Source organism: Mustelus asterias, chromosome 25, assembly GCF_964213995.1.
Source record: "Mustelus asterias chromosome 25, sMusAst1.hap1.1, whole genome shotgun sequence".
NCBI classification, from domain to species: domain Eukaryota; kingdom Metazoa; phylum Chordata; class Chondrichthyes; order Carcharhiniformes; family Triakidae; genus Mustelus; species Mustelus asterias.
Window position 1 is genome coordinate 43,735,583 of NC_135825.1, and position 14,337 is coordinate 43,749,919.

General features: G+C 48.8%; 1 protein-coding gene across 1 annotated transcript; it reads right to left on the bottom strand.

The window, feature by feature from the left end:
• Positions 1-2,741: 2,741 nt before the first annotated feature.
• LOC144479214 (protein SSUH2 homolog) lies at positions 2,742-10,819 on the bottom strand. Its single transcript, XM_078197875.1, has 2 exons — positions 10,677-10,819; positions 2,742-3,789 (listed from the first exon to the last, which is right to left on the bottom strand). Exons 1-2 carry the CDS (start codon positions 10,817-10,819, stop codon positions 2,742-2,744), a joined length of 1,191 nt encoding a protein of 396 aa, XP_078054001.1.
• Between the last annotated feature and the right edge of the window lie 3,518 nt (positions 10,820-14,337).

The following is a 14,337-nucleotide window of genomic DNA, read 5'->3' on the forward strand; positions in this document are numbered from 1 at the left end:
TGGGAGGAAACCGGAGCACCCGGAGGAAACCCACGCAGACACTGGGAGAACGTGCAAACTTCACACAGCCAGTGACCCAAGCCGGGAATCAAACCTGGGTCACTGGCGATGTGAGTGCTAGCCACTGTGTCACCGTGCTGTTCTGGGCTTGGTGTAGAGCCATTAGACCTTCAACAAACTCTCAGCTTTCAAAATAACTGATAATTAATAAATTAGTTAAAGATAAAGGTAAGCAAACTTTTTAAAGTCTACATTTTTAGAAGGATATAGATTATTCTCACTCTAGGGAAATTTAACATTCAGCAAATATAAAATGAGTGGCCTGGGCTGAGGGTAGGTATTTGGCAGTAACTCTGAAATTTGTGTCAACAAGGTGTAACCTTGTCAAGAGTTTTGATAAGTGCCTTGAAATGTTTTACTTTGTTAAATGTGCTATATGAATATAAGTTGTTGTTGTGCCTGAGGGTAATAGTGTAAGTGTAAACATTCTTCTCAATTCAACTGATTTCCCATGGGTGGAATCTGGGGTAGGGGGAAATGGCGCACCCTCCTGGAGAATTGTGGAATCACTGACTGCCCCTTTCATGGGTGAAATTCTCCCAAAAAAGTTCTAAGGGCAAAATTTTACCGGCACGTCCGCCCGAGATTGGTACGATCCTGTCCAAGGCCAGCGGAGAACACCGTTCTCCGAGCCTTGCCCGCCCCCGGAATTGGAGCAGGCGTATCATAAATCACGCTGTTTTTTTCAGTGCGAATTCACACTAGAATCTCCCGCAGTCTGTGCACTGCAGAGGCCACCAGTGCCAATGTCATTAAATTTCAGGGGGCAGGGCCTATTCCCGCTCTGGAGGCTGAAAGCAGCAGGGCTCTGCACATGCGCAGTGGCCCCGAACTGTCAGCCTCCCATTTGTGGCAATCTCGATTGCTGGCCAGCCCAGGACCCCTTGCAGTGCTGCCACCCCCCCCTCTCCCCAACTCTCCCACGGCCCGATCACGACTCCCACCACCGCCCCCCCTCCCGACCATTCCTGTGCCAGCCTTGACCCCACTCCCGCCAATGGTCCGATCGCAGCCTCCCCACCCCCACCCCCCCCCCCCCCCCCCACCCCCAACCGACCATTCCCAGGCCAGCCTCGACCACCCCCATAGCCCGATCAAGGCCCTTCGCCCCGACCATTCCCCAGCCAGCCTCGACCCCACCCCATGGCCCGATCGTGTCTCCCCCAACCATTCCCAGGCCAGCTTCGACCCCCCCCCCAATTGGCCTGATCACTGCCTCCCCAACCATTCCCGGGCCAGCCTCGACCCCCCCCCCGCCCCCATGGCCCGATCGTGGGCCCCCCGCGATTCCCGAGCCAGCCTCGACCATCCCTCATGGCCCAATCATGGCCCCCCCCCAACCATTCCCAGGCCAGCCTTGACGCCCCCCTCCCCCCCCCCACCCCCGACCATTCCCAGGCCAGCCTCAATGCCCCCTGTCCTGGATGGCCCTGAACTCCAGCATCCACTCCCCCAGCAGTGACAATCTCCCCCACCCTTCCCAGAAGATTCCCCCCCCCCCCCCCAGCAGGTACCCCCCCTAGCTCGCCCCAATCTCCAGCACCCACAAAACAGATTCAAAGTAAAGTAAAGATGTAAAGTACTTTCCTGGTATTTCCGCCGGCATGCCCGGACATGAGGTTCTCCCGCCACACTGGGCGAGCAAATTAGCATGGCAGGGTGGCAGAATCGCCCCCCCCCCCCCCATGTTTCAGCATGACTCTGCACATGGGCAGGCTCCCGGCAGCGCTGCCAACTTCAGCGATGGCCCGATCGTGGCCCCCCCAACCATTCCGGGATTGCTGACAGTTTTACCATTGTGACTACGGCAAGGTATAAACTATTGGCACCGGGGTAACCACACCTTGTTGTGATGCTAACCATGCCGAGATGTGGTGACATCGGCTAATGCTTTCATTGAGGGGCTGGAGATGTTGCTCTGGACAATGGTTTTGTACCCTTTGTGACACACACGCATAGACATTGGAGATCCATAGTTAGAATACAAAATATAAGTTGCAAGAAAGCAGCTTAAGTACAATTTTATCCATCTTGCCCATGAACTCATACCTCCCTCAGATGCTTTTTGGTCTATGTACTTTCCAAGTTTAATTTTAGGGAGTAGTTTCAATCCTGGTTCTGTGTTCTAGATGTAAGAACTCCAAACAGAACAAAAGACATTGGCACTCTGACTCAATTCTATCTAATCTCCTGTAATTCCCAGATCCCAGCTGAATAATCTCCTAATTTTGATGGATTCAGTTTCCAGCAGGCAGGCAGATCAGATTCCAAGACACTTCCGGGTATCATTACTAATCTGGACATAGTCCTCGGATCTCCTGTGGCGAATTATACATTTCTGGGAGGGCCTGACACATCAAGGATCCCCGACCAACACCGTCCCGGGGTCCCCATCTCACTCTTCCTCAAAGTCCCCTTCCCAAAGCTCTGGGCCAATAACATTGGAAGAAGGCAGGCGTGTGTGTAAGGATGAAGCTGAGCCATAATGTGGACACCTTTAACCTGATCCATTCCAAACTCCAATTACTGAGCTTGCTCTCCTTTACTATCAGAAAGTAAAACACATTGAAAACACAGCCACACTGTGATCCCTTTGCATTTCCTTTTTATTTTCCAACCTCATTTTTCTTTGCATGTGGGAGAGCCATGGAAGCATTGGTTTATTGACCCCCTCCTCGCGTTCAAGGCCAGCAAGCCTTCTTCAGAGGATAATTCTTGAAGCAAACTTGTCGCTTGGTGCCGTAGATCCAGAAGCGGCCGCTCAGTTCCTCCCAAGTGAAGAGGACCTTGTTGACGGGCAGAGCCTTGAGGGTGTGCTTCTGTCGGACGATTCGCGAATCGGGCCAGGCAAAGTGGGACTCCTCCACCAGGTGCTGAGACGCCAGGTTGACCTCTTCCTCGCTACAGGTACTGATGGGCTTGAGTAAGTCAGCGGTGTGATCATGTATGATCAGCCCTTGGGCCTTGGGCACTGCCGAGACAGGGAAGTCCTGGTCAGCGATCAGTTTGTTACTGTTGTGGGTCAGGAATTCCACCTTCAGATTGGTGAAGTACCAGACCTTACCTTTGCCGTGGCACCGGAGACACGGAATGTGGCCAATGGCTGCGCATTTCTCGCAGTCGGCTGTGTTGTTTCCTGTGCATTCTGGGCACAGGTTCATCCTCCCACCCCTCTGAGGGGGAGAAACCTTCCGGTTGTCAATTTCACCCGAACCCCAGCACCTTGCACAAAGGACGAGACCTCGTCCGTAGCAGCGGATACACATCCCCTTCTTGTCACTGTTGGGCATGTGAAAATACTTGGTTTCATCTTGAAAGTGCTCGGCAGGTAAACACTGCACCTCCCAGGCTTTCAGTTTCCTGTTGGGTGGGAGGGCAGTGCCAATGACTGGGTTTGTCTGGTAGGAGAACTTCAAAGCTCTTTGCTCAATGAAGGTGTCCAGAACATAGTAAAATATTATTGATGGTATGATTTCTGTAATCTCCATCTTTCGAACCAAATCATTTTTATAGCTTAGCTTTCGTCTGACCCAGGCCGTCAAGGTTTTCCTCACTTCCTCCTCCGTCAGGATGTCTGGAGTTACGGCCTGCACAGGGTTCTGCAACTCATAGTCGTCAGGCTTTTTAATCACTCTTGGTGCAGGAATATAGGTCCAATCATGAGCCTCTCCACGCAGCAAATCATTGGACCCCTTCGGGAGATGGGAGTCCTCTGACCACCTGAATATCCTTTAAAGAAGAAAGTAGATTGCGTTACAGTGAGTCTACAGCACAGAAACAAGCCAGTTAGCCTGACAACTCATTGCTCACATCCCTAATCTCCACATGCCATATCCCACTCCTTTTCATCTCACCCTATCAGCATCTTCCTTCTATTAACTCCACCTTCCTTACTAACTTCCCATTCAATGCACCAATGCTAATTAGTCTCCTCGTGATAGGCTGTTCCATGTTCTTACCACATTTTCCCCAGTCATCAAGCACTTGCGAACATCTTGGAAGATTCTCTGGCATATCTTGGCCTCAAAAGAACTCGGAGCATCTCAGTACTGGCAGAGAACATTGTGGGCCCCAGGTTGTGCAGGCTCAGCAGATTATGATGTCACACAGTTCATCATCTACGACACAGGGTGACATCATGTTGGCACTGTGATGATGCCCGTCGCACTCTGTTACTCTACATGTTAGCTTGCATCGGCAGCACATATACTAAAATTGGAACGATGCAGAGAAGATTAGCCAGTAGCTGCCATTCCATATACCCAATCTGCCCGGTGATGGGTGCCAGAGTCTGCCATCAGGGCCTTCTCTCCTTGGACTCAGCAAGTCCTAGAGTCAAGAGGCCATTGGGAACAAAGAGTGAGTGAGGCAGTCACAGCCATTCCCAGGAAGCTAGACGTTCGATGAAATATTACAATGAACAATCGCTGACAGAATTCCCGATGGGAAATCCTGATGGTAAACACACCAGGGCTGAAGATTAGGATCTAAATACACCAGGCCTCATCATCAGCAAGGGGTGGGGGTGGTGAAGAGGCGGGAGATAAATGCAGCAGGGCTGAAGATTAGGACCTAAATACACCAGACCTCATGGTCGGTGAGGGGGTGGGGGGGAAAAGTGAGGTGGGAGGGGCGAGAGGTAACTATACCTCGCTGAAGATTATGGGATATATATGCACCAGTTCTAATGGTTTGGTGGCAAATACACCAGCCCTGGGGATCTGCGGATAATCCAAGTCATTTGTCACCTTTGACCTCCCTGACCCCTCTCATGGCAAAATTTCTCCCAACATTAGTGCCCAGGGTCTTTCTCCCCCAACAAGCTTTCTACCCCATGATTAGTCCCAGTATCTTCTCCCCATTGCCCCTCTCCACACAACCTATAACCTCTCTCCCCACCACCTCTCCTCCACGTGACCTCTCTTTCCTGATGTTTTGGTGGTAAATACTATATCCCTCATGTATTAGGGATAAATACACCACCCTTTATAGTTTGAGGGTAAATGATGATCTTGGGGTAAATACACCATCTCTGATGGTTTGGGATAAATATATGAGAATATAACAAATTGAGGGAATGAGTTTACTGGCCCCTTGAGGCCTCTGCTCCAAGAAATAGCAAAGGATGGGTGTCACTAATGGGATGCCACTTAACAGTAGCTGCATTGTAGGACAGACTACATATCAAGATAGAATGGAGACTTGCAAGAAAGACATTGCAATAATCATCGGCAATTTTAATCTTCATATAGCTTTGATGAATTAATTTGGCAAAGGTAATCTAAAGATGAGTTCATAGAGTGTATTCAGAACAAGACATTCTGGAACCCACCAAATTATGTAATGTAAAATTATATATAAATATGTAATGAGACAGGATTAATTAATGGTCTCATAGCAAAGGATTCTCTAGGCAAGAGTGCTCATAATATGTTGAATTTCATATTCGGTTTAAGGTTGAGAAATGTGGATCTAAAACCTGTGCCATAAACTTAAAGAAAGGCAGTTGCAAGGGTATGAAGACGGAGTTGGCTACAGTAGAAGTGGAAATTGGTCAAGAGAGTACAGTAACAGGTTAAACAAGAATAGGTTAAAAGTTAAGGTGGTAGAGAAGTAAATTGGCAGATATTTAAGGCGATATTTCATAACTCTTAAGATATATTTCAATGAGGAAAAAACTATAATCAGAAGGTTTCAGCTGTTCATGCTGGTGAGATCATCTAGTCCCACCGAGAGCGCACCCCACAGCGGGTTTCCCCATGGCGTGGCTGGAGTTAATGGGAAATCCCAGAAGATCTTGCTGCCAGTCAATGGCGCACCATCTTCTGCTGTGGGAATGTCGTCATGGGGAGGCCAGAGAATCCCACCCTTTATTACAAGGACGTACCATCTGTCATTAACTAAGGAAGTAAAGGACAGTATCAAATTGAAAGAAATGGCACACAATGCAGCAAAGATTAATGATAGCCCAGAATAATGGGAAAGAATTATAAACCATAGAGTAAAAGCTTCCACAAGTATCTAAAAAGGAAAATAGTAGCTCATGTAAGCATTGGTCCCTGAGAAGGTGGGACTGAGAAAATTAATAATGAGAAGGAGCTTTGAACCCGTTTTTCATATCTGTACTAGAAATAAAAAACATCCCACGAATTTTAGAAAATCAAGAGGCAGAAGGGAGCAAGGGACTTAAAACATTAACATTAATCATTATCACTAGAGAAAAAATACTAAGAAAACTAATTGGAATAAAGGCTGACAAATCCCCTGGACCTGATGGCCTGCATCCTAAGGCATTAAAATAAATGGATGCATTGATTCTAATTTTCCAAAATCCTCTAGATTCTGGAAAGGTCTCAGCAGTTTGGAAAACTGCAAATGTAACACCTCTGTTCAAGAAAGGAGAGATACAGAAAACAAGAAAGTATAGGCCAGTTAAGCTGACATCTATCATTGGGAAAATGCTAGAATCCATTCTTTAGGAGGTAGTATCTGGACATTTAGAAATTCATAATGCAATCGGGCAGAGTCAACATAGAGCTCTTTGAGAATATATCAGTCAGGTGAATAAAAGGGAATCAGTAGATGTAGTGTGTTTGGATTTCCAAAAGTCCTTCAATATGATGCCACGTAAAAGGTTATAGAATACAAGGTAAGGACTATGGTGTTGGGTGATGTGTTAGCATGGAGAGGGGATTGACTGACTAATGGGAAGCAGAGAGTCGAGATAAATGGGTACTTTTCAAACTCTTAACTTAGAAACCCTACAGTACAGAAAGAGGCCATTCGGCCCATCGAGTCTGCACCGACCACAATCCCACCCAGGTCCTACCCCCATATCCCTACATATTTTATCCACTAATCCCTCTGACCTACGCATCTCAGGACACTAAGGGGCAATTTTTAACCGGGCCAATCAAGCTAACCCGCACATCTTTGGACTGTGGGAGGAAACCGGAGCACCCGGAGGAAACCCACGCAGACACGAGGAGAATGTGCAAACTCCACACAGACAGTGACCCAAGCCAGGAATCGAACCCAGGTCCCTGGAGCTGTGAAGCAGCAGTGCTAACCACTGTGCTACCGTGCCGCCCTTGTGGAGTTCCACAGAGATCAGTGCTGGGGCCTGAACTATTTATGATTTATATTAATGATTTGGATGTCAAGTTGTGAGGAGGTTACATAATCCACAAAGGGTTAATGTGGGAAAAACCTAGGGAATATATTATCAAAAAAAATGTAAATATTGTCCAAAAATATCAGAATATTATTTAAATGGGGAGAGACTGCATGATGCTGCAGTACGAAAGGGATCTGGGTGTCCTTGTACATGAAATGCAAAAAATTAGCATTCAAGTACAGCAAATAACTAGGAAGACACTTGGAACATTGCAAGGGGGTGGGGGTGGGGAGGGGTGAGATATAAATGTAGGGATGTTGCTACAACTGTACAGGGCATTGGTGAAACCACACTCAATGTTGTACACAATTTGGTCTCCTCACTTGAGGAGGGATTGGAAGTTGTTCAGAGTAGGTTCACTTGGTTGATTCCTAGATTGAATTATGAGGAAAGGTTGTACAGAATAAGTAGTATCTGGGCATTTTAGAAAATCATAATGCTATGATGCGGAGTCAACATAGAGTTATTTGAGAATATAACAGCCAGGTAAATAAAGGGGAATCAGTAGATTAGTGTGTTTGGATTTCCAAAAAGCCTATACTCATTTGTTTCCCCCATGGGGGAATCTAGAATTAGGGGGCACAGCTTAAAAATAAGGGGTCTTTTATTTAAGTGTTTTAACAACACCAGGTTAAAGTCCAACAGGTTTATTTGGTAGCAAACACCATTAGCTTTCGGAGTGCTGCTCCTTCGTCAGATGGAGTGGAAATGTGCTCTCAAACAGTGCACAGAGACACAAAAATCAAGTTACAGAATACTGGTTAGAATGCAAATCCCTACAACCAGCCAGATCTTAAAGATATAGACAATGTGGGTGGAGGGAGCATTAAGCACAGGTTAAAGAGATGTGTATTGTCTCCAGACAGGACAGCCTGCAAGTCCAGGAGGCAAGCTGTGGGGGTTACTGATAATGTGACATAAATCCAACATCCTGGTTTAGGCCGTCCTCATGTGTGCGGAACTTGGCTATCAGTTTCTGCTCAGTGACTCTGCGCTGACGTGTGTCGTGAAGGCCACCTTGGAGAACGCTTACCTGAAGATCAGAGGCTGAATGCCCATGACTGCTGAAGTGCTCCCCCACAGATGGTGTCTGTTGCGATCCTCCTCATCTGAGCAGAAAATGTGTATTCGGAGGGCTTGTCCGTAGGGGATGGCTTCTTTAACGTGTTTAGGGTGGAAGCTGGAGAAGTGGAGCATCGTGAGATTATCCGTGGGCTTGCAGTACAGTGAGGTGCTGAGGTGACCGTCAGTGAGGTGATCTGCTCGGATGAGGAGGATCACAACAGACACCTCCAGACGCTGAAAGATGCCCTCATAAGAACAGGATATGGCGCTCGACTCATCGATCAACAGTTCCGACGCGCCACAGCGAAAAACCGCACCGACCTCCTCAGAAGACAAACACGGGACACGGTGGACAGAGTACCTTTCGTCGTCCAGTACTTCCCCGGAGCGGAGAAGCTACGGCATCTCCACCGGAGCCTTCAACATGTCATTGATGAAGACGAACATCTCGCCAAGGCCATCCCCACACCCCCACTTCTTGCCTTCAAACAACCGCGCAACCTCAAACAGACCATTGTCCGCAGCAAACTACCCAGCCTTCAGGAGAACAGTGACCACGACACCACACAACCCTGCCACAGCAACCTCTGCAAGACGTGCCGGATCATCGACACGGATGCCATCATCTCACGTGAGAACACCATCTACCAGGTACACGGTACCTACTCTTGCAACTCGGCCAACGTTGTCTACCTGATACGCTGCAGGAAAGGATGTCCCGAGGCATGGTACATTGGGGAAACCATGCAGACGCTACGACAACGGATGAATGAACACCGCTCGACAATCACCAGGCAAGACTGTTCTCTTCCTGTTGGGGAGCACTTCAGCGGTCACGGGCATTCGGCCTCTGATATTCGGGTAAGCGTTCTCCAAGGCGGCCTTCACGACACACGACATCGCAGTCGCTGAGCAGAAACTGATATTCAAGTTCCGCACACATGAGGACGGCCTAAACCGGGATGTTGGATTTATGTCACATTATCAGTAACCCCCACAGCTTGCCTCCTGGACTTGCAGGCTGTCCTATCTGGAGACAATACACATCTCTTTAACCTGTGCTTAATGCTCCCTCCACCCACATTGTCTGTATCTTTAAGATCTGGCTGGCTGTAGGGATTTGCATTCTAATCAGTATTCTGCAACTTGATTTCTGTGTCTCTGTGCACTGTTTGAGAGCACATTTCCACTCTATCTGACAAAGGAGCAGCGCTCCGAAAGCTAATGGCATTTGCTACCAAATAAACCTGTTGGACTTTAACCTGGTGTTGTTAAAACTCTTATTGTGTTCACCCCAGTCCAACGCCGGCATCTCCACATCATCTTTTATTTAAGGCAGAGATGAGGACTAATTTCTTCTCTCAGGTGATCCTTAGTCATTGGAATTCCAGAGAGCAGGGAGGCTAGTCATTGAATATACTCTTGGCTGAGTTAGAGAAATTTTGGATCAACAAGTAAGTCAAGGGGAATGGGATCTGGCCGGAAAATGGAATTAAGGTTAAACCAGATCAAATGGGGTCTTACTGCTTAGCGAAGAAGGCCCCAGGATTGAGTTACCTATTCCTGGTCCTATTTCTAATGGTCATATTATCTTGTGAACCAATTCAGCAAGGTTGTGGCTGAATTTTACCCGAGCTACACCTCAGCACATTAACCCCATATTCCTTAGTCCCAAAATTTTCTTGAGTTTTATATATTTCAATAGGGTCGCCTCTCATTCTTCTAAACTCTTCCTTGAATATTCTCAACAACTGAGTATCCATAGTTCTCTGGGGTACAGAATTCCAATGATTGACAATTCTTCGAGTCATTTCAGAAAGGATATAACAGCACTGATATCTCCTCTCACCGACCTTCTGTAAACAGATAAACATTTGGTGTGTTCCCCCCTTTATAAGCAGTGGCGTATTTCCAAACTCCTCAATTTCAGTGTGATCCAATCTTCTATTAATAACCTCACAGAAAACTTTAGATAAGATGAACTCAATGGGATTAATTCACTTATACTCACCCAAGGAAGGCAGTGATGTTGCCTCCTTGTCACTCGTACAATAAAAGAGGGAGGGATAGAGAAAGAAGGATTTCCAGGCAAAGACCACGGAATATAGAATGATTGTTTCGTGTGACTCCAGAGTCCAGAATCAAAGCTGGATTATGTATTCTTTCACAGGGGTTGGCAGGATGAAGACTGAGGCTGGATAATTCACATTTCCATGATGAGATAGACATGCAAAGATGAATCAATGTTGCAGGCAATGGTATGGACGTTCCATTAGAATGAGTATAGAGGGGGCCTGGCCTTCATACCTGGACACAGCCCCTCTATCTATCTTGCTGCTTCATAGATGGATGATAGCAGCCTGATTTACAGTACAGTAAGACAGTATAGCAGGTTCTCTGCAGGGCTCTCGGTCCTAGCAGACTCGTCGACTCCAGTGGCCAGATCTGGCTCATAAAATGTAGATGGTCTTTGTATAGTTCCCATTGAATTTGGTCTCTGCAGGCCACAAGCTTCATTATCGTTTCTAAAGAGATAACTAGGTGCACATTTCTTTGATACTGCCAGATTAGCTCCTATTGTTCAAAAGTCATAGCCAGGCATGGCTTCAGTCATGTTATATATGCATATTTTATAAAAATTTAGACTGAGGCCTTAGATTCTGACAGAGTGAAGACATTTTCCCTCATTGCTGTCCTGTATGACTGACCCCTTACCCTGAGACTGTGACCCCCATGAGTCTGATACATTATATCTTTTTCTTCTGAACCCTTGGGAATATAAACCTAGTCTATTTGCTGGTGGGAATTTTATGTGCGATGTGCCTGCCAGGTGGGCAGGAGTGGAAACGGGTACGTTTCCCAATTCTGCTGCAGATCCATGGAATAATGCGATATTACGCTGGCTGCTCACTTAGCTACTGGCCAGTGTGAAACGCTCCTGGATAGGGGCAGCGGTGTGCTGGCCAGCGGGGGGGCAGCGGTGTGCTGGCCAGCGGGGGGGCAGCGGTGTGCTGGCCAGCGGGGGGGGCAGTGGTGTGCTGGCCAGCGGGGGGGCAGCGGTGTGCTGGCCAGCGGGGGGGGCAGCGGTGTGCTGGCCAGCGGGGGGCAGCGGTGTGCTGGCCAGCGGGGGGCAGCGGTGTGCTGGCCAGCGGGGGGGCAGCGGTGTGCTGGCCAGCGGGGGGGCAGCGGTGTGCTGGCCAGCGGGGGGGCAGCGGTGTGCTGGCCAGCGGGGGGCAGCGGTGTGCTGGCCAGCGGGGGGCAGCGGTGTGCTGGCCAGCGGGGGGGGCAGCGGTGTGCTGGCCAGCGGGGGGGCAGCGGTGTGCTGGGCAGCGGGGGGCAGCGGTGTGCTGGCCAGCGGGGGGGGCAGCGGTGTGCTGGCCAGCGGGGGGCAGCGGTGTGCTGGCCAGCGGGGGGCAGCGGTGTGCTGGCCAGCGGGGGGGGCAGCGGTGTGCTGGCCAGCGGGGGGGCAGCGGTGTGCTGGGCAGCGGGGGGCAGCGGTGTGCTGGCCAGCGGGGGGCAGCGGTGTGCTGGCCAGCGGGGGTCAGCGGTGTGCTGGCCAGCGGGGGGCAGCGGTGTGCTGGCCAGCGGGGGGGCAGCGGTGTGCTGGCCAGCGGGGGGGGCAGCGGTGTGCTGGCCAGCGGGGGGGCAGCGGTGTGCTGGGCAGCGGGGGGCAGCGGTGTGCTGGCCAGCGGGGGGCAGCGGTGTGCTGGCCAGCGGGGGTCAGCGGTGTGCTGGGCAGCGGGGGGCAGCGGTGTGCTGGCCAGCGGGGGGCAGCGGTGTGCTGGCCAGCGGGGGGCAGCGGTGTGCTGACCAGCGGGGGGCAGCGGTGTGCTGGGCACCGGGCCAGCGGGGGGCAGCAGTGCGCTGGGGGGCGGGCCAGCAGGCGGAAGGAGGGTAGTGGGCAGCGGGTCCAATGGTAACCTGATGAAATGAGGTGACAGACGGCTGAAGACACGGGGCAGGTAGAGAGAGGTGTGCATCATGGCTGCAGCACCCACCAGACAGTACAGGCAGAAGAGTATTTCAGGTGGGTAGCAAGTCCTCCGATTGGCAGATGACTGTCTACAGGCTCTTGTGGAGGCGGTGACTGCCAAGAGGGACATCCTGATGCCACGGGATGGAAGAAGGAGGCCACTCTTTGCCTTTGGGCAGCCTTGTGGTTGATCTGCTTGTTAAAAAATAATAGAACTCAATTGGTGACAGTTGTTGCGAGCAGGGATGTTTTTTGGTTGTATTTTACATCAATTCTTTGGCAGGTTCCCTGAGTGTCCACTTCTTGATCCTTGTCAATGTGTCATAATTCTGGTAAAAGCAGCACATTCACTACCATTTGGTGGCTTGTTTATCTCTGCAGAAAAGTATTTTATTGAAATTGTGTGGGGTTTCGGGGGCCACTTAGCAATAACTTCAATTGCACCATCTAATCTGTCCAATAGAATCCTCCAGGGAGTTAGAGGTGGGGTTGGGTTTACAACAGGATTCACATCAGTCTACTTCTACAACAAACAGAGTCGGTTTCCTCAGCATTGTTTAATGTGCGCACCACAGCAAACAGTCTACAGAGTAGAGTTCAATTGGAAAAGACTTCAATAAAATACAAATAAACTTGTTACTGAAAATGCAGCCAATTCTCTTGATCAAAGCAGAATGATATCTCCAACAAATTGCAGTCATGATAATTATAGAAAAATAACTGTGCAAAAAATAATCAGTCATTTCCAGCAGTATCTGTATGACTAACTAGTAAATTATCCAGTCATTTCCATTCCAGCTGGGAATTGTACTGTCACTGAAGGTCTTATCCTTCAGGGGGAACCATTGAATAGGAGCAAAGAAAGTACAAACTGACATTTCAAGTCATGATTGCCTCTTTCTTAAGGATTGGGTAATATCTTTTGCACTTGTATCTTGTAACTATGGCCGGAATTCTCCGGCCGTTCATGCCCCACTGCCGGTGCGAGTGAGGACGGAGGATTCGGCACTCAGCCAAGTCTCTGTTCACCGCAGCAGGAAGTCTCACAACACCAGGTTAAAGTCCAACAGGTTTATTTGGTAGCAAATACCATAAGCTTTCGGAGCGCTGCTCCTTCGTCAGATGGAGTGGAAATGTGCTCTCAAACAGTGCACAGAGACACAACACCAAGTTACAGAATACTGTACTGGGAATACTGGGAATCACCCCAGTCCAACGCCGGCATCTCCACATCATAACTGCAGCAGGACCAGAGAATTGGTGTGAACGGCCAGAGAATTCCAGTCTATGTGTCACTAATTGGATCTGGATCATTAAAAACTGGATGGTTGTGACTCTATTTGCAAACTGATCTACACTTGAGAATGAAGTGGTTCCAACACATTATTCTGAAACCGTATTTAAATCCTAAATGGCCATTGGGTCAATTGAAGGTGTACAATCAGTCCATGAAGCAACACATACATATGTGTTAAGGCTGATTGTAACAGATTATGTAACTGGCTCCAGTGTGTGTGCACTAGATTAACAGTCACTGAACTCAGGATGATTTGAAAAATGCACAGCTCAATTCTTCCCTATAACTCATTATATTGTAACATTTAAATTCTTAAACCTAAGCATCCTGATAATAGTAGCAAATTAATACAGTTGCTTAGTAGGAATAGTCAAAGCTGTGTAAAGGCCACCTAGCTCATTAAAAATAATCTTCAATCTTACAATTTCCACAGTGTAGAGGAGGTCATTCGGCCCATCGAGTCTGCACCAACAACAATTCCACCCAAGCTCTATCCCCATAACTCCACATATTTATCCTGCTGGTCCCCCTGACACTAAGGGGCAATTTAACATGGCCAATCCACCTAATCTGCACACCTTTGGACTGTGGGAGGAAACCGGAGCACCCAGATGGAACCCACGCAGACATGGGGAGAACATGCAAACTCCACACAGTCACCCAAGCTGGGAATCGAACCTGGGTCCCTGGCGCTGTGAGGCAGCAGTGCTAACCACTATGCCACCATCCTGCCTCATTTCTGTCACTAACAGAGTGTAGTTGGTT

Bases quoted from the DNA above. Each gene is read 5' to 3' on its own strand.
- LOC144479214 (XM_078197875.1), bottom strand. From the start codon at position 10,819: ATGAAGCTTGTGGCCTGCAGAGACCAAATTCAATGGGAACTATACAAA. The intron at 3,790-10,676 runs GTACTGTAAATC...TCTTCTTTAAAG, and splicing joins ACCTGCTATACTGTCTTACT to GATATTCAGGTGGTCAGAGG.